This window comes from Heterodontus francisci, chromosome 4 (assembly GCF_036365525.1).
Source record: "Heterodontus francisci isolate sHetFra1 chromosome 4, sHetFra1.hap1, whole genome shotgun sequence".
NCBI lineage: Eukaryota > Metazoa > Chordata > Chondrichthyes > Heterodontiformes > Heterodontidae > Heterodontus > Heterodontus francisci.
In genome coordinates, this window is record NC_090374.1 from 99,496,524 (window position 1) to 99,524,276 (window position 27,753).

General features: G+C 43.7%; 1 protein-coding gene across 6 annotated transcripts in view; it reads left to right on the forward strand.

Annotated features, from left to right (window-relative positions):
- The window catches only part of LOC137369160 (zinc finger protein 475-like), a 43,422-nt gene extending 29,674 nt beyond the window's left edge, over positions 1-13,748 (forward strand). For all 6 annotated transcript variants that reach the window (XM_068029909.1, XM_068029906.1, XM_068029908.1 and 3 more), the window contains one exon: positions 13,223-13,748. In XM_068029909.1, coding sequence (XP_067886010.1) covers positions 13,223-13,365 — 143 coding nt within the window. In that variant the 3' untranslated portion in view covers positions 13,366-13,748. The remainder of the gene's footprint in view (positions 1-13,222) is intronic.
- The last annotated feature ends 14,005 nt before the right edge of the window (positions 13,749-27,753 follow it).

Genomic DNA, 27,753 nt, shown 5'->3' on the forward strand with positions numbered 1-27,753 from the left:
CAATGCAGGGTTCTCAACGGCACTTTTGCTGGAGGTCGAGACCCCCATCGCCCAGATAAATTCCCGGTTCTCATGTCTGCTCTGCTATTTAATAAGATCATGGCTAATCTGATTGTGGCCTTAACTCCACTTTCCTGTAAATAATATTCTGCTTTTCTATTCTTCCTGCGAAAAAGGATAACCTCACATTTTCCCACATTATACTCCATCTGCTAAATTTTTGCCCACTCACTTAACCTATCACTATCTCTTTACAGACACTTTGTGTCCTGCTCACAACTTGCTTCCCTACCAATCTTTGTATCGTCTGCAAATTTGGCTGCAATACACTTGGTCCCTTCATCCAAGTCATTAATATAGATCATAAATAGTTGAGGCCCCACCACTGATCCCTGTGGCACCCCACAAATTACAGTTTGCCATCCTCAAAATGCCCCATTTATCCCGACTCTGTTTCCCGTCAGTTAGCCAATCCTCTATCCATGCTAATATACTACCCCAACACCATGAGCTCTTATCTTGTGGAGTAACCTTTTATGTGGCACCTTATGGAATGCCTTTTGGAAATCCAAATACACGACATTACTGGTTTCCCTTTATCCACCCTGCTTGTTACATCCTCAAAGAACTCTAATAAATTTGTCAAATGAAATTTCCCTTTCATAAAACCATGGTGACTCTGCCTCATAGCATTATGATATTCTCAATGCCCTACTACTACTTCCTTAATAATGGATTCTAGCATTTTCCCAGTGGCAGATGTCTAACCTATGGTTTTGTGCTTTCTGTTCCCCACCCCCTGCCTTTCTTGAACAGAGATGCGACATCTGCAGTTTTCAATCCACTGAGACCTTTCCAGAATCTAGGAAATTTTGGAAGATTACAACCAATGCATCTGTGCAGCCACTTCTTTTAAGACCCAAAGATGCAGGCCATCAGGTCCAGGGGACTTGTCAGTCTTTAGTCCCATTAGTTTTCCGAGTACTTTATGTCTAGTGATAGTGATTGCTTTAAGTTCCTCCCTCCCTTTGCCTCTTGATTTTCTGCTATTCTTAGGATGCTTTTGTGGCTCACTCCCTTCCCCCTGCAGAATATCCTGCACCCTTTCCGTGATGTCCTTTATTTACCCTAGTATAACATATTGCTGTATTAGGCAGATTTCTAAATCACATTTACATTTGATTAGTTTTCATTTATATTTTTCCATCTCAAGTCAAAGTTTTCCCATCTGATTGGCTACGTGCAAATTTATTACTTGTACACTTACTTAAGAGTCAAAGTCAAATGAAGTAAACCAATTTAATGAATCAAAATATTTCTTGAAAATATTTTTATTACATTTTTTTCTGTCAGCCTACCTATTATAGGCTCATAGTTTTAGAACTTTTTTTGAGGGAAGATTTGCTAGGTAAACAATTTTCAAATGCTTATTTTTACTTAACAAAGAAGAATTTCTTTGTGTACTCTGTGTCCTGGTTCCGTTGTATTAAGAGTGCTGCCTACAACCCCTCCCCCCACTATTCTGCAAATTTTTCCTTCTGCTCCCCCACTCACACCCCACCCCCAAAAAAGAAACACCTACTATACAACTGCCAACATAACCATCTCCGCTCAGATTCTTTACTATAAAGCTATTTTTAAAATAATCTTTATTTTTCTTTGGGAATTTAGGCCTTGATCCCACCCTGAATCTCCAGGTGAGTCTGACACTTCAGCCATTTAGCAGCATGGTATGCCTGATCTTCCTGCTCCAGCCCCACTTCTCTTTTACCATTGGCCTTATAAGGGTAGATGGAGCTTCACCCGCTTGCAAGACCATGAAAATTATGACATACTAGAGTGTGCAGAAGGCCTACAGATTTTTGGTCACTATAATTTGTTTTTAATGGGGGCTGTGCATTTAAAAGATGGTGAGGGAAAGAACACTTGTAGGTGAAGGCTGAGGAAGCAACTGGCACGAAGATACCTTTTGGAGATTAATGGTAAGATCAGAAACACCGATACAGTGGGAAGATGCTGGTTAGTGGTTGCTACAGTGCATACTTGGAAGGTGCTGCTGCTTGCTCTTAGCTAATGTAATTAAACATCTTGCAGCATTGAAGGGAATTTTTTTAAAATTTGATCATGGGATGTGGGTCTCTCTGGTAATGTCAGCATTTATTGCCCATCCCTAAATGCCAGCAGTGAGCTGCCTTCTTGAACAACTACAGTCCGTGTGGTATAGATGCTCCCTCAGTGTTGTTAGGTAGTGAGTTCCAGAAATTTAACCCAGCGATGTTGAAGGAATGGCAATATATTTCTAGGTCAGGATGGTATGTGACTTGAAGGGGAACTTACAGATGGTGGCATTCCCAAGCACCTGCTGCCATTGTCCTTCTGAGTAAAGGTCATGGGTTTGGAAGGTGCTCTCAAAGAAGCTTTGGCAAGTTGCTGTAGTGCAACTTGTAGGTGGTATACATTGCACCCACAGATGTAGTGGTGGTGGAGGGAGTGAATATTGAAGGTGGTGGATGGGGTGCCGATCAGGCAGGCTGCTTTGTCCTGGATGGTGGTGATCTTCTTGAGTGTTGTTGGAGCTGCACCCATCCAGGCAAGTGGAGATTATTCCATCACACTTCTGACTTGTGCCTTGTAAGTGGTGAAAAGGCTTTGGGGTATCACGAAGTGAGGTACTCATCAGAGAACACCCAGCCTCTGACTGTTGATGCAGCCACAATATTTATGTGGCTGTTCTAGTTACGTTTCTGGTCACTGGTAACCCCTAGATATTGATGGTGGAGACTTCAGCAACGGTAATGCTATTGAATGCTAAGGGAAGGTGCTTTTATTTTCTCGTTTTGGTGATGGTCATTGCCTGACACTTGTGTGGCGTGAATGTTAATTGCTACTTTGTAGCCCAAGCTTGAATGTTGTCCAGGTCTTGCTGCATGGGGGCATGGACTGCTATAATATCTGAGGAGTTATGAATGGAACTAACTCTGTGCAATCATCAACGAACATCCCCACTTCTGACCTTATGATGGAAGGAAGGTCATTGATGAAGCAGCTGAAGATGATTGGGCCTCGGATGCTTCCCTGAGGAACTCCTGCAGTGCTGTTCTGAGACTGAGATGATTGGCCTCCAACAACCACAACCATCTTCCTTTATGCTGGGTATGACTTTAGCCAGTGGACAGTTTTCCCCATGATTCTCATTGACTTCAATTTTGATAGGGCTCCTTGATGCCACACTCGGTCAAATGTTACCTTGATGCCAAGGGCAGTCACTCTAATTTCATCTCTGGAATTCAGCTTTTGAGGATCTTTGGACTATAAGGCTGTAGTGAGGTCTGGAGCCGAGTGGTCTTGGCAAAACCCAAATTGAGCATCTGCGAGCAGGGTATTGCTGAGTAAGTGCCACTTAATAGCACTGTCAATGACACCTTCCATCACTTTGCTGATGATTGAGAGTAGACTGATGCAGCGGTAATTGGCTGAATTGGATTTGTCTTTCTTTCTATAAACATTAAGGACATACCGAGGCAATTTTTCATATTGTCAGGCTAGAGGCGTGGCTAGTTTTGGAGCACAAGTGTTCAGTACTACAGCCAGGTTGTTATCGGGTCTCATATCCTTTTCTGTATCCAGTGCGCATAGCCATTTCTTGATAACACGTTCAGCAAATCAAATTGACTGAAGACTGGCTTCTGGGGTGGAGGAGGCTGGGATGGATTATCTACTCAGCACTTCTGGCCGAAGATGGTTGCTAACACTTCAGCCTTATCTTTTGCAGTCACATGCAGGGCTCCACAATCATTGAGGATGGGGAGGTTCGTGGAGCATTCTCGTTCCATTTGTTGTTTAATTGTCCACCACCATTCATGACTGGAAGTGGCAAGCCTGCAGAGCTTTGATCTGATCCATTGTTGTGGGATCACTTAGCTTAGTCTATAGCGTGCTGCTTTGGCTGTTTAGCATGCATTTAGTTTGGCGTTGTAGCTTCACTGGATTGGTACTGCATTTCTAGGTACAATTGGTGCTGCTCCTGGCAAGCTCAACTCCACTCTTGTACCAGAGTTAATCCCTGGTTTGGTGTTAATGGTAGAGTGAAGGACATGCTGGGTCATGAGGTTACACATTGTGTGGAATACAATTCTGCTGCTGCTGATGGCCCACAGTGCCTTATGGATGCCCAGTTCTGAGCTGCCAGATCTGTTCTGAAGCTATCCCATTTAGCACACTGGTAGCATCACACAACACAGCATGACGGAGGGTGTCGTCAATGTGAAGACAGGACTTTGTCCCCACAAGGACTGTGTGGTGGTCACTTTTACCATTGCTGTCATGGACAGATGCATCTGCAACAGGTAGATTCATGAGGATGAGGTCAAATAGGTTTTTCCCTTTTGTTGATTCTTCCACCACCTGCCGCAAGCCGGTCTAGCAACTATATCCTTCAGGACTTGGCTAGCTTGGTCAGTAGTGCTGCTACCAAGCCACCCTTGATGATGGATATTGAAGTTCCCACTCAGAGTACATTCTGTGCCCTTGCTACGCTCAGTGCTTCTTCCAAATGGTGTTCAACATGGAGGAGCTCTGATTCATCAGTTGTGGAATTGTGGTAGTTGGTAATCAGCAAGAAGTTTTCTTGCCCATGTTTGACCCGTTGCCATGAGACTTCATGGAGTCCAGAGTCAATGTTAAGGACTTGCAGGGCCACTCCATTCCGACTGAATACCACTGTGCCGCCACCTCTGGTGAGTCTATCCTGTCAGTGCCATGCACAGAAGGAGCCGTGATAAAATAAACAATGAAATGGAAAAATTAGGAATTTTTAAAAGATCAACTGTTAAACAAAACCACAAGAACATGGCCACTTGTACCACAGTCAAAATGGAGTACTGGTCACGTGACCCCCTCCTGTACTGGAAATCAGCAAACCTACCTACAAGAACCTTGTCTGAAATAGCTCTGGGGAGAACCTGTTTGAAATTAAAAAGAGCACTATTGCATTAATGACTCTTATCAGCATGAATGAATTCACAAAGGATTCTGGATACGGACGGACTCACAGCACAAACTAAAATTGAATAGGTGTGAAATAGCACCATGTTAACAGAAGGGACCCCATTTCAGACATCAATCGATAGCTATGGTCTCCACATCCTGGTCCATTGTGTGAACACACCAGGGGAGTAAACCATGTGTCTCCTAACAGAAACACTAACGTGATGAATTTTTACCTTAAAAAGGTAACCCTCTGGAAAGGGAGGGGGAGATCAAGCCAACATCTTCAGAAAGCAGTCCAGCCAGGGACTGTGAAAGAGATCCAGCTAAGCAAGGAAGAAACCCTGCTGCTAATTCTACACTTCAATTTGCTGCAGCAGAGAATTTAAAGTGACCATCACTTTAAGTCTGAAGTTTTAACCACCAGAAAATCTACATCACCTCAACAAGTTCAAGGCTACAAACACCCAGGCCTGCACCTTTAAAAGAGATGTCCTCCTGAGAAAATTCAGCAGGTTTACCGTAAACTACCTCACTTTGAGCTTTAAACTGCTTACCCTTTTCTCTCTATTGATCTATTCTTGTGTATGTATATGTGAATGAGTGTGTGTGTGTGGTGAAGTTGCGACCATTTCGGCAATTGTGTAAAAATAATTATTTTTTAACCTATGAGAAAACCTGTCATCTGTCCGTTTATTTGACCCTAAAAAACACTCAGGAACTAACTCATTAGTTTTAACAAAACATAATTGCAGTCAGTTGGGAGGTGAACATTGGGAAGCACCCACACCCCTTTCTATTTGTCCATAACATCAGTGACGCAGGACATACCCAGGGAGGAGTCTGGGACATTGTTTGAAAGTTATGATTCTGAGAGTGTGACTTTGTCAAACTATTGCTTGTCTCGTCTGTGGGATGGCTCTTCTAATTTTGGCATAAATCCTCAGATATTGAGGAGGGCTTTGCAGGGTTGACTGGGTAGGGTGTGCCTTTGTCATGTCTGGTGCCTAGGTGGATGCTGAGTGGTCCAACCAGTTTTATTCTTATTAGATGTTTTTCCAGTGTGTTTGGTATAATTCATTGGCTTTGTAAGCCATTTCAGTGGGCACTTACGAGTCCACCAAAGTGCTGTGGGTCTGGAGTCACAGACACTCATATAGGCCAGACAGGGAAAGGTCAACAGATTTCATTTCTTAAGGGGCACCCATGAACCAGATGAGTTTTTACATCAATTCAGTATTTTTATAGTCAGTGTTACTGATAGAAAGTTCTTTTGTAAATTTATTTCATCAACTTAATTTAAATTCCCCAGATGCCAAGGTGGGATTTGAACTTGCGTCTCCAGGTCATTAGTCTAGGCCACTAGATTACTAATCCAATAACATAACCACTATGTTACCATACCCTTGCTCTGAAAGCTGAGTAGGCCTACCACCCTTTTATTAGACACCATGGCTATACACTTAATAACTTTTGCCCCAAAGTGTTTCACAGAAGCAAAAAATAGTTCCAACCAAGAAATAAAGGAAGGATTAGAAAGCATATGTTTTGAGAAGGCTTTTGAAAGGAGGGAGAGGAATAGCAAGGTCAAGAAGCTCAGCAAGGATGTATCAGATTTGGGAACTCTGAAGCTAAAACTAGAGCAAAGAAAAGGGGGGATGCAAATGGAGGACAGATCAGAAGAGCAGAGGATGAGTAGATCTCACAATCTAGAAGTGGAAGGTCTTAACCATTATGTTTGAGGAACTCCAGTCAGTATTGCAGCCCAATAAAGTCAAACATGTAACCTTCCCACTGGTGCAGCAGTTTTTCATGTAATAGCCATCATCAGTTCCTGTCCATGGTCTTGAATTGTATCTTTAGAATGCAGAAAGCAGAATTATTATTTAATGAATATTATGACATATAGATTACGTCTTGGATCTATTTCGTTATGCATCTGTTACATTGTCTAAGTATCCTGTAGCTTGTCACATGGTATCAGTTTACAAAAAAGCTTTGCAAGAATAAAAAGATTAGCTGGCCTTCCCCCATTTTATTATTACATTGTGGTCCAGTATTTGCAGAAATTCTTTAGCTATTTCATTTTGCATATTTCCCTAGTTCATACACTCATAAGTGCTGAAGCTATATCTTTATATGGCAAGTCTTTGAAGTGGCAGCTTCAATCATTTTTCTCTTCAAGCACACTATATTTGACAGCTGCACCTGTAAAAACTGAACTTCTCTGACCATATTGGCTAAACTTTGCGAGTTGTGTAATCTCAAGACTTACAAGTCTGTTGCTCACTAGCCAAGGCTTCATCCACAAACACATTGATGTTGCAATCAGTGAATTGTACTTTCCTGCTGTGTTGTCTGATTCCGAGGCTCCCAATAGCTGTTTCAGCAGACCAAGCTGCTTTTATCTCGATTGCTAATATTGAGGCTGTTTCTAACAGTCTACACACTGATTAGTTTATTTTTTGCTGCTAGTATGAATGGCATGGGGGAATTGAATATCGCCCAGTGGAAGGCTTGAGTCACATCTGTGTTGTGCCGGCAGTTGCTCATTATTTCCCTTATTAGCAGCATTACTGGCAACAACTCCAAAAGCAGAGGAATTAGCTTCAGATGTTAGTACTTTGAAGTTTTAGATTCCTGTGCAACCAGTAGAAGATCAAAATCACAGCTGACAGAGAACTAACATTACAGATGTTGAAAGCTGAGAGCACAAGCAGTGGGAGACACAGTTATGGAGAATAGGCTTTATTCTTGGAAGACGACCTGCTTCACAACCAACCAACCAACTAACATGAATGTAGTGGTTGATACTTTTTAAGCCCAGTAAATGAAACCTTGGTAATTGTACAAACTCTGAAAATTTATGACATTCTTTATCAAAATCAAATATAAACATTTTCCACCATAAATCAATTTGCATCTTGATACAAATTCAATTAATCCATTCAACAAGTTACCACCAAGGTTACAATCTGCCACTAACAGCAAACATGGTAATTCCTTTGCTAACACACCTTCCCCTCCCTCACTAATTTCACCCTCCACACTGACAAATGCATTGTGTGATAGAGTTGTTTGTAATCACTGATCCAAAGCATACCACACATGAATATCTATAAAAGAAATGTACTTGACAGGACCACAAAGAGTGTTTTGATCCTCTATTAACCTTGTTGGTCATGCACAGAAATAGTGTTAGGCTTTTGATGTCATTTTAACTGTGTTTACAGCAGTTCTGCTGTATTATCATAAAACTAAATATACACCAAGACTGAAAATCAACACATAGACTAAATAACTTATGTACAGTCAAACAAAACCTGCTCGACATGTGCATTTTCAGCTTACCCCCTTCTCAGTTAGGAGAATCAGTAAGATATAGTGTGGAATGCACTTGGGATTCAGTATGAATCCCAGAACTTTAGCTGTCATGAATAATAGACAACAGCTGGCACATATGACACTGATGCATACCAGATCCAGCAGGTCAGGCCTATTCTGAATATTCCAGCAGTGGCCAACAGAACAAGGAAAAGGAATGAGACATTACAGTAAGATATTTTTTTAAATGAGCCCTATGGAGAGGATTCTCAGAATGGAGAGTTTTAAATAGCTAATATTCTACAACAGTTTCTACTCTGGACATAACTTTATTTGAAGATAAATTCAATTAGGGTATAAAAAAGGTTTGCAGTGAGACGCATTTAACACAATGTTTGTATAAGATGGAATGCTTTCCTTCGATATTAATCTGGCCCTCTGTCCTTAGAACCTCTATGCTTGGGGCCTCCACTGCAATTGGCCTGAAACTGCAATTGGCCTGCAACTGCCGGATGTTTCAGGGTGGATTGTAATGCTGAGAAGCCATCCATCATGGTGCCACAGATGTAGTTAGCAGGCTTTTACAATTGCCTTGATATCTGCTGCACAATCTCAGATACTCCCCTCAGTGCCTGCACACATGCGTAACATTCTACAAGCATCTTTTTAAGCATCCAGGACCCATGAGATCTGAATCTCAAGGTTCTTCAGCCCAACTGATATCTCCTCATCCTCTAGTCAGGAATGTTTGCCTCCTGATCTGCCACCCCAGCTCCTGCTGGCTAACCTGCATTACTCTGCACTTCCTACTGGCTCACTGTTTAATGCATCTAATTACTATCCAAACTGGTGCTTTGTCAGGAGAGAGTGGATGATGTCATGTGTAATGCAATGCTGGCAGTACCAGAAACAGAGTGGCCTGATAGCTCTCGTTCCTCTTCTGCTTCTTCTTGCTCTATGATACATAAAGGAAGAGAAGTAGCAGGATTAGAATTGGTCACTGAGCAACATACTTCACATCAGATTTTCAGTAGAAGCAATTCCATCTGCATTTCATGGCACAATTTGCTGACAGGACACGTGTGATCCAGAATCAAAGAGAGGAAGAGAAGCAACATGCTATTAAGAATCTGCAGCTGGAACCTTTCCTCCAACTATGTAACTCCTTTTTCTGTCTTCCTTCCCAGTAAGTTGCAGCAGACATTCTGGCATGTTGAGACAGGTGGATACCCAAGATGTTCCCCAAGTAGTATGGGAACTCAACTTTCAGAACAAGGGACCAACCCTGATCTCACCAAAGTTTTCTCTTCATAGGGGCAAGGACAGAGGTTGTGGGAGACTATTACCAGTGGCCACTCTTACTCGATTCTAGACTCCAAATCTGGCTTTCAGTGAAGTCTATGCTGTCTCTGATGTTATGAGCTGTCATTACTAAGTAGAATAGAGAAAATTAAAGTGACCTCAGATGCAGCCCAGGTATCAGCAGATAGACCATAATAGTGGTGATGACAGAATGCATGAAACAATCAATTACATATTATGGTGCTGAAAATCTGCCCAGGACCCCTGTCACTGACTCTGTCAATGTTTGCAGGATCAGGAGAAGTTTTGTTTTTCTATTGAATGCTGGACTCCTATACTACTAGGGGCATCCACCTGCCTCAACACGTCGGCCCATCTGTTGCAACCTGCTGGTTCTGGTAGGTGCTGGGTTCCAACCCTTTGGAAAGAATATAGATGCATCCTCAGTCGCTCCCTTTGTAAGAAGGGAAATTTAGAATAATTTGTGGAAGAATTTTTCTTTTTCTTTGGGGTTCTAGACTATGAACCCAGCCTGGATTGCTAGGTGGAGCACACTTCTGTCATTTGGTAGCATAGTGGTCTCATTCAGTGTAACACCACCAATCCTATACCAGGTCCCACTAAGAACAGGAATGCAGGAACTCCTAGTATTGGAAGACCCCGCCCTAAGCCCCACCATCTTATACTGCTGGCCTTGCAGGAAGAAGCTCCACCCCTTACAAGACCCTTCAAAATCCCAACACAATGCCAGATTGTGCCACAAGACCTGCAGATTTTCAGCTCCAAACCTCGTTTTAAGTGGAGTCCGTGCATGTAAGGGTGCTAGGGAAGCAACACTTGCAGATGCAAGTACCAAGTTATCTTCTGAACACTAATGGTAAGCTCCAGCAGTACTACAATACAGTGAGAAGAAGGTGGATGCTTTTCTGTTGCCTGACCAGGTAAGATCATTAACTTTCTTGTGGCACTGCGTTGCTGTGAATGTGGTTATTGAGATGGTACTTACTGTTATAACTACCCCATTTCATTGTACCTGACAGTAGATCCTCAGGATCTTTTACATTTCATTGTACTTGGGCAGTAGATCCTCAGATTCTTCTCCATTTCATTGTACCCAGACAGTGGATCCTCGGTGTTACATCTTCTTGTTGTTTTCTGGTTCCCAGATGTTGGAAATAATCACACATTAAACATGGAAAGGCTTGAGCTTGTCATTTATTTGTTCAGCCAGCATGCTGCCTGCTGGAGGACTGCTTTTCTGTTACATATCAAATGACTCTCCAGTGCAGCCATGAATGTGGCCCCACTGGGGGCCACATAACAACTAGTTCCTAGCTAATAAGTTTCGAACACTTTACAGATAGTATAACACTATATAACACTCTGGATCTTCTTGTCATACAAAGAGGCCTAACCGCCATACCCTAATTAGACCCAGAAGCACTTCAGTGGATATGCCCCAAAACCTAGGTGTTTTGTGCCTTCAGTTGGCCTTTCAGACATTCTCGACTCATTTGGAAGCTCACTTCTGATCCAAACAGTCTTCTGATGGTGCCTGGTCTCTTAAGCTGCTTTAGACCATCAAATCCTGCAGCAGCACTGTTCCTGCCCATTGCTGCTACCCCACCTGTTGCAAACTCCCAACTGAATATGGGATTATGGGCCTTGCTGCTTTGAATTGATTCTGCAAGCAACATTTCATGGCATGTTGAAGCCCAGGTATTTTTTTAGCACTATTTTACTTGTGCATAAAACATCTTGCATACTTTTAATACTCTTTACAATGTTGCCCTTTGTTGAAGCCTTCAGTTTGATAAGCCAGGCTTTCCAGGAGTCCTGGTATTTACTGTTGTTCCAGTACCATTGCAGCTAGCAAGATTAAGAGGAAGGGAATGCCTGTTCCCTTACGGCTGCATAAATTAGATGAAAGAGACAGGATACTTTCTGGATCCATTGATACATCAGAATGCATATATGCTGCTATCAACACAGAAAGGACATATCTTTATGGCTGCTTTTGTAAGTTATGGCAGTCTAGTGGTTATAATGCTAGGCTAGTATCTTGGAAGTTGTGAGTTCAAATCCCACCATGCCAAATTGTAACATTTAATTTAATAGATGTGACAATTCCTAGATGAGCTGCTAGATTGTCTTAAAAGCCAACTGGTTCATTAATGCCCTTTAGTAAAAGGAGCTTGCCACTCCTACCCAGTATGGCCTCCATTCCTACAGCATGTGATTGATTCACAGGGATGAACAATAAAGACTATCATTGTAAACCACATTCTAAGAACAGATTCATTTTTTTTGCTATCTTTATTTAAATGCAGAGCCAGGCATCAAGTTATACCACCTGCTGCAGTCTAATTCACAGATAACTTAAAGCCTCTTTCCATATCATGAGTGAGCAGAATAGCTCATGATGACAAATGAGAAAAAAGCCATTACTACTCAGAGGGTCAGGAGGTGTGACGTCATGACTGAACAACATGGGGACCTGTAGCTCACTATACTATTTGAAGAAGAGCGGGAAGTTTTGCCAGTGTCCTGGTCAACATTTATTACTCAACTGCACAACACAGATTAATTGGCCATTTATTTTATCACTGTTTGTGGGATCATGTGTATAAATTAGCTCCCATATTTGCCTGCAGTGATTATACTTCAAAAGTAACTAATTTTCTGTAAAGTACTATATAAATACAAGCTTCTCTTCTTCTTTAGATTAATACAATAGAGGGTGCCAAATAGAAAATGGCTGTCTCTTCAGTTGCAGGCAAGCATCATGCAGAGCTTCACTGAGCTCATTGGATTACTGGGTCTACTTTTGTTCAGATCATTGCATCCCAATGCAAGCCAAGGCCCGGTAGTTAGAGGCATGGAAGGAAGATGGAAGGGCACCCATTCCCTCAGACATCTGCAGATATGGCAGAAGGAAGATAGTCAGGTTGCCTATGCTGCAACACAAGTGGTTCAGCCCGTAGTGGACCCAGCCCAAGACTTAGTAGCCATGGGAGAAGAGCTTCCTCACATGCAAGAATAAACCCCCTACCAAATGGCACACATGAAGATGATAAAGTAGTAGCCAACGACATAAAAGCAAAAAAACTCCAACATCTATTGTAAAATAAGGATTCTGCATATCTTCAAAGTATATCTGCTGGGTTCTTTAAATTCACTGCCACCTTATTATCAGCGCCAGCAAACTTGGACATCAATTCTATTTGGCGAGGAACATGAACAGCCACTAGTGAGGCTGAAATGCCAGAAAATGAGACATATGATGCCACCATATCATTATGACCTCATTTCCATAGAACGGCCTCAAAATTAGCAAATGCTTGCCTGTCTGCTGAAAATTGATTAGGTGAAAAAGTGGAAGGAGCTTCAGTGGGATGGGATCTCTGCCCACTTTCTGCTCCTGGCTGCCTATTTTATGACTCCCGACAGGCATCTTGGAGCAAAAAATGTAGGGAGATTTAATTTCTCTTATTGAAATGATTTGCTTAAGATTTTCTTTCATTGTTTGGGTATTTCCTGAATCTATTTTCCTGAAAGCAGTCTTTAGGTCTAAAATAAATGCTTCAATCCCTTTCCCTCAATTTTCCAGGTAAAGGTGCTTATGATGTAGATGCTGTAAATGAGGCAGCTTGGAGAAGTTCCCTGGACCAACTGGTGCCTTGTGACATCTGTGGGCGTACTTTCCTCCCAGACAGACTGATTGTCCACCAGCGTTCATGTAAACCAAAGTAACCAAACTGATGAACAAGTCAAACTGTTGTGGAATGAAACTTGACTGTAAAGGATAGCTCATAAACTCCAGTAAAATAAAACAATGCAATAAAATTTTAAAAAAATATTTTTTTGTTTGTGGCTTCTTTTGCAGTAATTATGGGTTGTGTTACTGCCTGCTATAAATTTACTGGAATACCACAATTTAAAAATTAAATCCACTACTCATTTATTATTGCTTCAAGCTGAAATTCCACACTGTTCCAACGCATACCTACTGCACCTTTGCCCAACCCAAATAAAGGCCACTGATGTGAGTGGAACAGGACGAGGGAAGAGACTCTCTACACTAGGAGTTCTTGTATCCATGGCATCTCATTTCAAGAAATAGGTGTACTGTTGCATTTAACATAGTTCTAAAGAATAAACTGCACATCTCATGCAGTGGCTTCTCCTCCTGCCCCTCACAATCATGTTGCGTGTGTCCCAAGGCTCCAGTCTTACCATCCCCCCCCCCCCCCCCCCTTTCCTCTGTGCCATCATTTGTATGCTTGGTGTACAGATAGTACCCAACTCTATCTCTCTGTTGCCACCCTCATGACCACCACTGTGCTACTCAACTGATAAGTTCTAGATAAGCAATTCAACACTAATGTTCCCGGTAAGCTGCCTGGCCATACCCGAAAGTCCCTGCTCAGGCTGTGCCCAAGTCAACCCCTTTACGTTACCATGCTTGCGGAGCTGCACAAAAATATTTGAAGGGACCCTGCACTTAAATAAATCACACGCACTCTCCCAAAAAAAAAAATTAGAGGGTACATTGTTCAAAGTACATGCAAGACTGAATCCATCCTATTTGGCTTCCACTAAAAACTGCACATTATTACTGCACTCCCTCTTTCTCTGGTAGCTGATTCGGACTGACCTCAATGATATGCAAACTGTGTATCCTTTTTGACTCTGAGCTGAGCTTCAAACCCTAGATCCTGGCTGCCAGCAAGATTGTCTATTTCCACATTCCTAACATTGGATGCCTCTAACATTACTGCCCCAACCCCCCACCCCCACTGCTGCTGAAACAGTTGCCCATGCCTTTGTCACTTCCAGACTTGATAATTGTAAGGAAATTAGTATTAGTAAGAAGGTTGTATTGGAGAAGTTAATGGGGCTGAAGGATGATAAGTCCCCAGGACATGATATTCTACATCCCAGAGTGTTGAAAGAGTAGCTATGGAGATAATGGATGCATTGGTGATCATCTTCCAAAATTCTATAGATTCTGGAGCGGTTCCTGCAGATTGGAAGGTTGCAGATGTCACCCCGCTATTTAAGAAGGGAGGAAGAGAGAAAACAGGGAATTACAGACCTGTTAGCTTTACATCAGATGTTGGGAAAATGCGAAATTCTATTCTCAAGGATGTGATAAATGGACACTTGAATAATAATGATCTGATTGGGCATAGTCAACATGGATTTATGAATGGGAAATCATGTTTGATGAACCTGTTGGAGTTTTTTGAGGATGTTACTAACAGAATTGATAAAGGGGAGTCAGTGGACGTGGTATACTTGGATTTTCAGAAGGCTTTTGAAAAGGTCCCCCACAGGAGGTTGGTTAACAAAATTAAAGCACATGGGATAGGAGATAATATACTGGCATGGATTAAGGATTGGCTAACAGGCAGAAAGCAGAGAGTAGGAATAAACAGGTCATTCTCGTGGCTGTGACTAGTGGGGTACTGCTGAGATCAGTGCTTGCGCCCCAGCTGTTCACAATATATACCAATGATTTGGATGTGGGGACCAAATGTAGTATTTCCAAGTTCACGGATGACACAAAACTAGGTGAGAATGTGTGTTGTGAGTAAGATGCAAGGCAGCTTCAAAGGGATTCAGACAGACTTAGTGAGTGGGCAAGAACATGGCAGATGGAATATAATGTGGAAAAATGTGAGGTTATCCACTTTGGCAGGAGGAACAGTTGTGCAGAGTATTTCTTAATTGGTTAAGAGATTGGAAAGTGTAGATATACAAAGGGACCTGGGTGTCCTTGTCAATAAGTCACTGAAAGCTAACATGCAGGTGCAGCAAGCAATTAGGAAGGCTAATGGTATGTTAGCCTTTATCGCAAGAGGATTTGAGTACAGGAGTAGTGAAGTCTTGCTTCAATTGTATAGAACCTTGGTTAGACCGCGCCTGGAGTACTGTGTGCAGTTTTGGTCCCCTTACCTTAGGAAGGATATTATTGCCATTGAGGGAGTGCAACGAAGGTTCACTAGATTTGTTCCCCGGATGGCAGGACTGTCCTATGAAGAGAGATTGGGGAAACTGGGTTGTATTCTCTAGAGTTTCAAAGAATGAGGGGTGATCTCATTGAAATCTACAAAATACTTAAAGGGATAGACAGGGTAGATGCAGATAAGATGTTTCCCCTGGTTGGGGAGTCCAGAACCAGGGGACACAATTTCGAAATAAGGGGGAAGCCACTGAAGACAGAGGTGAGGAGAAATTTCTTTACTCAGAGGGTTGTGAATCTTTGGAATTCTATACCCCAGAGGGCTGTGGAAGCTCAGTCATTGAGTATGTTTAAAGCAGAGATTGACAGATTTCTAAATATCAATGACATAAGGGGATATGAGGATAGTGTGGGGAAAAAGGCATTGAAGTGGATGATCAGCCATGATCATATTGAATGTTGGGGCAGGCACGATGGGCTGAATGGCCTACTCCTGCTCCTATGTTTCTATGTTCCTAACACTCCTCTTGCTAGCTTTCCCAGTTTTGTCCCTTACAAATTGTACTTTTCCAAAACTCTGCTGCTCATATCCTATCCTGCTCCCCATCAACCTTGTCCTTGTCAACCATCGTCTTTCCTTTCTTCCAGATATATTTATTTCAAAGCACCTGCCATCATCTACATGTCAATCTGTGGCTTCAACCCACCCGACTTCTGCCATTTCCCTTTACCTATTATGATCTCTCTTTCTTCCAGTCCCCCTTGGCCACAAATCCTTCAGCTGTCTCAGTCCTGCCATCTGGAACACTTCCTAAATACCTCTGCCTTCCTAACTTTTTTTTTAGAATTAGAACATTACAGCGCAGTACAGGCCCTTCAGCCCTCGATGTTGCGCCGACCTGTGAAACCATCTGACCTATACTATTCCATTTTCATCCATATGTCTATCCAATGACCACTTAAATGCCCTTAAAGTTGGCGAGTCTACTACTGTTGCAGGCAGGGCGTTCCACGCCCCTACTACTCTCTGAGTAAAGAAACTACCTCTGACATCTGTCCTATATCTATCACCCCTCAACTTAAAGCTATGTCCCCTCGTGTTTGCCATCACCATCCGAGGAAAAAGACTCTCACTATCCACCCTATCTAACCCTCTGATTATCTTATATGTCTCTATTAAGTCACCTCTCCTCCTCCTTCTCTCCAACGAAAACAACCTCAAGTCCCTCAGCCTTTCCTCGTAAGACCTTCCCTCCATACCAGGCAACATCCTAGTAAATCTCCTCTGCACCCTTTCCATAGCTTCCACATCCTTCCTATAATGCGGTGACCAGAACTGCACGCAATACTCCAGGTGCGGTCTCACCAGAGTTTTGTACAGCTGCAGCATGACCTCGTGGCTCCGAAACTCGATCCCCCTACTAATAAAAGCTAACACACCATATGCCTTCTTAACAGCCCTATTAACCTGGGTAGCAACCTTCAGGGATTTATGCACCTGGACACCAAGATCTCTCTGTTCATCTACACTACCAAGAATCTTCCCATTAGCCCAGTACTCTGCATTCCTGTTACTCCTTCCAAAGTGAATCACCTCACACTTTTCCGCATTAAACTCCATTTGCCATCTCTCAGCCCAGCTCTGCAGCCTATCTATGTCCCTCTGTACCCTACAACATCCTTCGGCACTATCCACAACTCCACCGACCTTAGTGTCATCCGCAAATTTACTAACCCACCCTTCTACACCCTCTTCCAGGTCATTTATAAAAATGACAAACATCAGTGGCCCCAAAACAGATCCTTGTGGTACACCACTAGTAACTAAACTCCAGGATGAACATTTGCCATCAGCCAGCACCCTCTGTCTTCTTTCAGCTAGCCAATTTCTGATCCAAAGCTCTAAATCACCTTCAACCCCATACTTCCGTATTTTCTGCAATAGCCTACCGTGGGGAACCTTATCAAACGCCTTACTGAAATCCATATACACCACATCCACGGCTTTACCCTCATCCACCTGTTTGGTCACCTTCTCGAAAAACTCAATAAGATTTGTGAGGCACGACCTACCCATCACAAAACCGTGCTGACTATCGCTAATGAACCTATTCTTTTCAAGATGATTATAAATCCTGTCTCTTATAACCTTTTCCAACATTTTACCCACAACCGAAGTAAGGCTCACAGGTCTATAATTACCAGGGCTGTCTCTACTCCCCTTCTTGAACAAGGGGACAACATTTGCTATCCTCCAGTCTTCCGACACTATTCCTGTCGACAATGACGACATAAAGATCAAGGACAAAGGCTCTGCAATCTCCTCCCTAGCTTCCCAGAGAATCCTAGGATAAATCCCATCTGGCCCAGGGGACTTATCTATTTTCACACTTTCCAAAATTGATAACACCTCCTCCTTGTGAACCTCAATCCCATCTAACCTAGTAGCCTGAATCTCAGTATTCTCCTCGACAACATTTTCTCTACTGTAAATACTGACGCAAAATATTCATTTAACACTTCCCCTACCTCCTCTGATTCCACACACAACTTCCCACTACTATCCTTGATTGGCCCTAATCTAACTCTAGTCATTCTTTTATTCCTGATATACCTATAGAAAGCCTTAGGGTTTTCCCTGATCCTATCCGCCAATGACTTCTCGTGTCCTCTCCTTGCTCGTCTTAGCTCTCCCTTTAGATCCTTCCTGGCTAGCTTGTAACTCTCAAGCGCCCTAACTGAGCCTTTACGTCTCATCCTAACATAAGCCTTCTTCTTCCTCTTGACAAGCGCTTCAACTTCTTTAGTAAACCACGGCTCCCTCGCTCGACAACTTCCTCCCTGCCTCACAGGTACATACTTATCAAGGACACGCAGTAGCTGCTCCTTGAATAAGCTCCACATTTCGATTGTTCCCATCCCCTGCAGTTTCCTTCCCCATCCTACGCATCCTAAATCTTGCCTAATCGCATCATAATTTCCTTTCCCCCAGCTATAATTGTTGCCCTACGGTATATACCTGTCCCTGCCCATCGCTAAGGTAAACCTAACCGAATTGTGATCACTATCACCAAAGTGCTCACCTACATCTAAATCTAACACCTGGCCGGGTTCATTACCCAGTACCAAATCCAATGTGGCATCGCCCCTGGTTGGCCTGTCTACATACTGTGTCAGAAAACCCTCCTGCACACATTGGACAAAAACTGACCCATCTAAGGTACTCGAACTATAGTATTTCCAGTCGATATTTGGAAAGTTAAAGTCCCCCATAACAACTACCCTGTTACTCTCACCCCTGTCGAGAATCATCTTCGCTATCCTTTCCTCTACATCTCTGGAACTATTTGGAGGTCTATAAAAGACTCCCAACAGGGTGACCTCACCTCTCCTGTTTCTAACCTTGGCCCATACTACCTCCGTAGACGTGTCCTCAAACGTCCTTTCTGTCGCTATAATACTCTCCTTGATTAACAATGCCACACCCCCCCCTCTTTTACCATCTTCTCTGTTCTTACTGAAACATCTAAATCCCGGAACCTGCAACATCCATTCCTGCCCCTGCTCTACCCATGTCTCCGAAATGGCCACTACATCGAGATCCCAGGTACCAACCCATGCTGCAAGCTCACTCACCTTATTCCGGATGCTCCTGGCGTTGAAGTAGACACACTTTAAACCAGGTTCTTGCTTGCCAGTGCCCTCTTGCGTCCTTGTAACCTTATCCCTGACCATTTCTTCAAAAGCGTCATCAAAAGTTATTTTTTTGATCAAGCTTCTGCTGCCTTTATTAATTTTCTTACATGAGTGCTCATTGCCCAGTTATTTTCACCTCTGTGAAGCACAATTTGTCACCAGTAAGTGACTATGAACAATTCAGTCAATTTTATGAATGCAAACTATCAGGGGGCGTCTCACTTGTTGGAAACATTTATTGGATAATCATGGGTGTGTTCACCTCAACTTTCCACAGAAACTAAAAGGTGATATATGAACTAATGTGTATTCTTGCTTGCATCCATATGAAAACTATCATGGCAACATGAAGCTGTATGTTATTTTAAAGAAGTAGTTGTAACAATTAAGAACAAGATGATTTGGGTGTAGATTTCTGTGGAGTTCACTCGATCTCCCACTGTAACTTTGGAAGAAGATTCACGAAAACCCTGGAGAAATTGTGTAAATGCCTGCAGACATTCTGCTCCATGATCTTAGTATTAAAGAAAGCTATTTAAAAATGTTCACTGTGATCAGTTCCAGTACTCTCTGAATGATGAGTACTAAATTGTAATTGTTTGGAAATTTAAATTAAAATCACAAATTAGCAAAATAAATTATAACAATTGCCTATACTTTGATTTTTGTTTTACTTTTATTAATGCATATATCCATGTTTTATAAAATAAAGTAGTTTAAAACCTATTTCATATTTGCCAAATATGAATGATTTTAAATATATGTTACACATGATGGATGGGACAGAATTTCCACAAGAGTTCTCCCAAACCTCTGCTGTAACTTTGGCAGAAGAGTAGTGGAAATCCTGGAGGGAATGGCATAAATGGTCATTTATGCCATTTCAACAAAATTTCCACCAAAGTTCCAGTGCAAGATCAGAAGAACGCCTACAGAAATTCTACTGCATTGTATAGCTAACTAATATGTAAATGTTCTTTTCCCAAATGTTCTTTTCTTTTTTCCTCTCCTGAAAGTGGTAATTCATGCTGGGGTATAGTTTCACCGGCACTACCAATTCACCATAAAAATCAAATCCATGCCTGTATTTTGCAGTAGTAATGATGGTGAAACTGTCAATTTTCGTCATCATTACTCCTATAAAACTGACAGCAACTTCTGGAGTCTGCACATGCACAGTTAAACATGGAAATCCAGAAATTGCTGTCAGCGATTTTACGCTTCTCCAGTGGTTGTGCTGTTGAGGTCACCCCAGAATGCAATCAATTAGAAATCATTGAAATGACAATAGCTGCTATTGTTCTGCTTTTAGTCTTGCTGTAAAAATTCTTGACAATGTTACATCTTGTTGAATGGTGTGTAACTGGGTTTTTAATGGCATACTAAGTTTATAAATATTGATAAATAGCCTCACTGACCCTGAAAGAGTAATTTTACATTTGTTGAATGTGAAATTTCTCAATTATGGTAAGAAATTCCACAAATTTTAAGAAGAATTTTTTATTTAAAAAGGTTTGTTTGTGATATCTTAGCTCATATCTTAATCCCATGTGTATGCCCCAATCATTTATTTCACTATCTGTAAAATTTAAAAATTAAAAGTGAAGGAATTCAGTGGTTTTTATTTTCTGGTTTGCTGTCTATGAGAATACTTCAATGTGTTTGATTGCTTACCCTGCTTGATGGCATCAGTGTTGCTGGATCCTTGGAGATCCCTTTGACTTGGCACCTGGTTCAAATTGATGTTGGGAAAGGGGAAGTCCACACCACAAAGATCTTTGTAGGCAGCTTTCTTCAAGGTCAGTGGCGAGTGCTGTTGCTTCTCCATTGACCAAAAAATCTAGCTCAAGATATAATTTCATTTTTATCTACTTTATTGCTAAGATACACAGACTTGTGCCTTCACTGAACGTTTTTTTAAAAATTCTGCTTGAATAACAATGTTCAGTTTATGGAAAATTTAGTTATTGCAAATCAATTTCATTTTACATTTTATTCTGCTCAATGTAGGTTTAATTCATGTGGAGTGAATAGAAAATTTATGATCACTTTTACAGTTATGAGAAATTGTTAACAGTATTATGTAATCAATGTAATGCTCAGCATTAGTGAAGTAGAATAAGTCAGCAATGGACAATTCATACTGCTTTTTGTGCAATGAACTTTTGAAAAGTTGCTATTAAACAATACCATTTTTTCTGTTATGTGATAATCAAGTTTTAAATTTTTTATTTTGGTTGAATAATAAATTGCACATTGAGTCATCAATGAGAGTTGTTATTATTTTGCATCTTAAGATACTAAGATTTTGATAAACAAAATATACATAATTTACAATTTAATCATTAGTAGCCTAAATCTTCACTTTTCCCTTCTACCCTGAAGTTGGTGACTCAAGCTGGGGTTTGATTCCAGTTATAAAAACAAGAAGTGCTGGAAATACTCAGCAGGTCTGGCAGCATCTGATGAAGGGTCACAGACCTGAAACGTTTACTCTGCTTCTCTCTACACTGATGCTGCCAGACCTGCTGAGTATTTCCAGTATTTCTTGTTTTTATTTCAGCTGTCCAGCATCTGCAGTATTTTGCTTTTATGATTCCAGTTGTTTGCTGCCCTCTAGTACCTCTTCCAAAGTCGAAAAATTGCCCTTCTGTCTGTAGATATCAAAATTGTAAACATGTTTGTCTTGAATACATTTACAATGTAAATATCAACCAGAGAATTCTTCTTTCCATGTAATCAATCTTTGGCTATAAAGCTATTCAATGATTATTTGACCATGAGAAACAACACAAGTGAGTCCAATCCTGCCCTTGTTCAACATCCATAAGCATGCACTTTCCAGCAGGATAGCAATCAGGAGTTAGATCTTAACTTTCACCTCCAGACAGTCAACTGATGGTATTACACTCCACTACTGCCCTGTTTACCACCTGGGGGTGAAAGTTAAAATATTCCCCAGGAGTAGGAAACTTGGCTGATTTCTCCCCTCCAACCTCAACAGTGGGCATAATTTTACCAGCCCTCCGATGTCGGGGGTCATGGCGGGGGGGGGGGCCCGGAATATTCCAGTGGGAGAGGCCCGCCACGAACCCCGATGCCAGGAATGGCCCACCCAATTTTACTGGCAGCCGTGGGACCTCAGTGTGCCCCCCGCTGCTCACCGGCAGCACCCCAATTTACATATGCTAAACACTACTTACCTTGCCTGATTGTGCATCTTGCCGCTCCACAGTTCCGCAGATTTTGCGGAACGGGCGGCTGTCACGTGCCGTTCCGTTCACGAATGAGAGGAACCGGCAGGACAGCAGATGAGGCAGCAATCGGAGACAGTGCAGGTAAGTCTCTGTATATCGGGGTCTCCACTCTGCCTACTGAAAGGGAGGTGGGAGGGGGGATGGTTTTACCAGGGGCACAGCGCTGCAGGCATGAAGGGAGGTGGGATGATGTTACTGCGGGCACAACTCTGCACACTGGAAGGGAGGTGGGTGGGGAGATGGCGTTACCGGGGGCACAGCTCTGCATACTGGAAGGGAGGTGGGTGGGGAGATGGCGTTACCGGGGGCACAGCTCTGCAAACTGGAAGGGAGGTAGGGGGGGGGAATGGGATTATAGGGGGCACAGCTCTGCAGGCATCATGGGAGGCATTGCCTGCCCCCCCACCTCCATAAACAGTGGACGCTCTGTGCCATTGTTTGTTTGTGTGTGTCTGTGTGAAGGAGCAATGGCACTTCAGTTACCCTGTGCGTGGGAAGGGTGTCAGAAATGGTAGGCATGTAAAGGTTGTTGGGCTGGTGGGGCAATCGATGCAGCTGGTAGAATCTTAATGTGGTCATGCTGTGCCACTCTCAGTGGGAGCTAAGATGGGCAATGCCATGCCCCGCCACATAGTTAATCTATGAAAGCATCTGATGTACCCATCAACAACAATGCCTGCCCTGTTAGGAACCACTGAAACAGCGAAGGACACAGTTTTATTTGGCACGTGGAGATGAGTATGGCACATCCTAGATTGTCTGATCCACTTCTCCTGAGGATCCATATGCGTTGCAGGCTGAACCAACAGGCAGGTGCAGACCACGTAGAGGCCCCCGGTCGTGGCCAGCAGCTCCCAAGGGGAGCCCGCCATTATAGGACGCTGCACATCTACAGGTCCCACATGACATACCAGTGGATGTCAGAACGCAAGTGTTAGAGGCAACTGCGGATGTCGAGAGAGGTGGTGACTCATCTCTATGCCCTGCTCTACGATGACCTGCAGCCCATGGGTTTTGCTGGACATCCTATGCCTGTGGTCCTCATAGTGACAGCGGCTTTTAACCTTTTTAAAAATTCATTTATGGGATGAGGGCGTCGCTGGCCAGGCCAGCATTTATTGCCCATCCCTAATTGCCCTTGAGAAGGTGGTGGTGAGCTGCCTTCTTGAATCACTGCAGTCCATGTGGGATAGGTACACCCACAGTGCTGTTAGGAAGGGAGTTCCAGGATTTTGACCCAGCGACAGTGAAGGAATGGCGATATAGTTCTAAGTCAGGATGGTGTGTGACTTGGAGGGGAACTTGCAGGTGGTGGTGTTCCCATGCATTTGCTGCCCTTGTCCTTCTAATTGGTAGAGGTCACGGGTTTGGAAGGTGCTGTCTAAGGAGCCTTAGTGTATTGCTGCGGTGTATCTTGTAGATGGCACACACTGCTGCCACTGTGCGTCAGTGGCGCAGGGAGTGAATGTTTGTGGATGGGGTGCCAATCAAGCGGGCTGCTTTGTCCTGGATAGTGTCGAGCTTCTTGAGTGTTGCTGGAGCTGCACCCATCACACTCCTAACTTGTGCCTTGTGGTCAGGCTTTGGGGAGTCAGGAGGTGAGTTACTCACCGCAGGATTCCTAGCCTCTGACATGGTCTTGTAGCCACGATATTTATATGGCTACTCCAGTTCAGTTTCTGGCCAATGGTAGCCCCTAGGATGTTGATAGTGGGGGATTCAACGATGGTAATGCCATTGAATGTCAAGCAGAGGTGGTTAGATTCTCTCTTGTTGGAGATGGTCTTTGCCTGGTACCTGTGTGGCGCGAATGTTACTCGCCACTTATCAGTCCAAGCCTGGATATTGTCCAAGTCTTGCTGCATTTCTGCACGGACTGTTTCAGTATCTGAGGAGTTGCAAATGGTGTTGAACATTGTGCAATCATCAGCGAACATCCCCACTTCTGACCTTATGATTGAAGGAAGGTCTTTACACCTATGCATCATTCCAGGGGCCCAGCGGAGACCTTTGTGGGGTCACATAGTCAGCTGTGCACCACTGCATCAGGGAGGTCACCGATGCCCTGTACCAGAGGACCAGTGACTATGTCCGCTTCAGGATGGACCCTGACAGCCAGGCCCAGAGAACCATTATTCAAGAAGAGTAGCAGGGATAAACCAGGTAATTACAGGCACATGAGTCTAATATCAGCGGTAGGGAAACTATTGGAAAAAATTCTGAAGGACAGGGTTAATCTCCACTTGGAGAGACAGGGATTAATCCGGATAGTTAGCATGGCTTTGTCTGTGGGAGATCATGTCTAACAAACTTGACTGAATTTTTTGAGGAAGTGACTAGATGTGTAGATGAGGGTAAAGCAGTTGATGTAGTCTACTTGGACTTCAGTAAGGCTTTTGATAAGGTCCCGCATGGGAGATTGGTTAAGAAGGTAAGTGCCCATGGGATCCAGGGCAATTTGGATCCAAAATTGGCTTAGTGGCAGGAGGCAGAGGGTGATGGTCGAGGGTTGTTTTTGCGAGCCTGTGACCAGTGTGTGCCACAGGGATCGGTGCTGGGACCCTTGCTGTTTGTAGTGTACATTAATGATTTAGACATGAATATAGGAGGTATGATCAGTAAGTTCTCAGATGACATGAAAATTGGTGGTGTCGTAGATAGTGAGGAGCCTTAGATTACAGGACGATATGGATGGGCTGGTAAGATGGGCGGAGCAGTGGCAAATGGAATTTAATCCCGAGAAGTGTGAGGTGATGCATTTTGGGAGGACTAACAAGACAAGGGAATATACAATGGATGGTAGGACCCTAGGAAGTACAGAGGGTCAGAGGGACTTTGGTGTACTTGCCCATAGATCACTGAAGACAGCAGCACAGGCAGATAAGGTGGTTAGGAAGGCATATGGGATACTTGCCTTTATTAGTCGAGGCATAGAATATAAGAGCAGGGAGGTTATGATGGAGCTGTATAAAACGCTAGTTAGGCCACAGTTGGAGTACTGTGTACAGTTCTGGGCACCACACTATAGGAAGGATGTTATTGCACTGGAAAGGTTGCAGAGGAGATTCACCAGGATGTTGCCTGGGCTGGAGTATTTCAGCTATGAAGAGAGACTGAAAAGGCTAGGGTTGTTTTCCTTAGAGCAGAGAAGGCTGGGGCGGTGGGGTGGGGGTCATGATTGAGGTATACAAAATTATGAGGGGCATTGATAGGTTAGATAGGAAGAAACTTTTTCCCTTAGTGGAGGGGTCAATAACCAGGGGGCATAGATTTAAGGTAAGGGGCAGGATGTTTAGAGAGGATTTGAGGAAAAGATTTTTCACTCAGAGGGTGTTTGGAATCTGGAACGCACTGCGTGAAGAGGTGGTAGAGGCAGGAACCCTCACAACATTTAAGAAGTATTTAGATAAGCACTTGAAATGCCATAGCATACAAGGCTATGGGTCACGTGCTGGAAAATGGGATTAGAATAGTTAGGTGCTTGATGGCCGGCACAGACACGATGGATTGAAGGGCCAGTTTCTGTGCTGTATAACTCTATGACTCTATAACCATCGGTTTTGGCACCATCGCCAGATAATCAAAGGTGCAAGGGGTCACAGACTGCACCCATGTGGCCATTAGGGCTCCCACCAGGCTACCAGCTGCAGACGTTACCATTAAGGGATTCCTCTCAATCTGTGCACAGCTGGTATGTGATCACCGGAGCCACTTTATGCAAATCTGAGCCCGCTTCTCAGGCAGCTGCCGTGATGCCTTCATCCTGCACCAGTCCCATCTGGTGCTGCTGTTCACAGAACTGGCTCAGATGGAGGGATGGCTTCTTGGAGACAAGGATACCCATTGCAGACATGCCTCCTGAAACCAGTGAGAGACCCCACCACTGCTGCAGAGGGGAGATACAACACCAGCCACAGAGCTATAAGAGCCACCATTGAGCAGGCAATCGGCATGCTGAAAATGCGCTTGCAACACCTGGATGGATAGGGTGATGCCCTGTACTACGAGCTGCAAAGGGCAGCTCCTTTCTTTGCTGCTCACTGTGCTCTGCACAACTACGCACCAAATAGGGCGCAGGCCTAGCATGATGAGGTGAGACATCAGCAGGAATCCTGCTCGGACTATAAGGACACAGAGGACTTACATCAGGAAAGTTGCATGGGAGGGCAGAGGGCAGCCAGGCTCCGCTTTCAGGGCAAGCAGCGAGCTAGGGATGCACGGCAGCGGCTTATCAGACAAAGGCTTTCTGCTCCACCACGAGCTCTGCAAACCACACAGCACCCTCGCTCACCTGCTGTACAGCAGTCCACATCTGCAACATTTTGTCTGAACCATTAGAAGCATCAGCAGACTGAGCCATTGTCCATGTCATTGCAGCTGTGGAGATGCACATGATAATGCCAGCATGGCAATGATGTTATTGCATATATTGGCATTCCTGAAAGGCTAACGATGAAAAGGGATGAGACATTAGCTGTAAATGCTGGCACACATCATTCACAAAGAAAAAAGGACACACATGTTAGTGAAGAACATTTAGTGTAGTGACACCTGTGCGTTCCCATTTGTGTCAGTGTATTCTCTTTAAACGCTTGCGAGTGCCCCTTCTCGGTGCAACCTCAATGCTAGCAGCCTAACTGGATGGAGGAAGGCTGCTGATCTGATTGCCTTTTGGCTGTGGATGACTTTGGCAGTCGTCCTCTACACGCACGAGGCCTGGAGGGGCCCAGAAGGCTGGGGCTCTCCTCAGCTGTCACGACTGCTGGAGCTTGGCTCACAGGCGGAAGGCTGGAGTGGCCAGCGTCCACATTGGGATCACCTTGAGGGGAGATCCCAGATGTGTCATGCTAGCTTGCCTCCTCCATTTCAGGGTTCCTTGGAACCCCTCTGCTCTTCCGCGAAGGACCAGGGCAGGGACAATCTCCATGCTCCTGCTCCCTCTCTTGCCTAACCACTACTAAATGGATGTCGTGGCTGAGGCGAGGGATTGCAGGTCAGCATGTATTAATTGATTCTGGCTCACCAATGGATGACGCCAGGCGCTCATATGCCTGGGACATGGCAGCTGCCATGGCCTGGATGGACTCCCTCATCGTCCGCTCAAGGCTGCGCATGGCCTGTGGCATCTCTGCCAGATGTTGCCAGTATTTCTGCATCAGCTCCAGCATGCCCTTTGCTACGACATCAGAGGGTCATCAGTAGCCTGGGGCTCAGCATGGA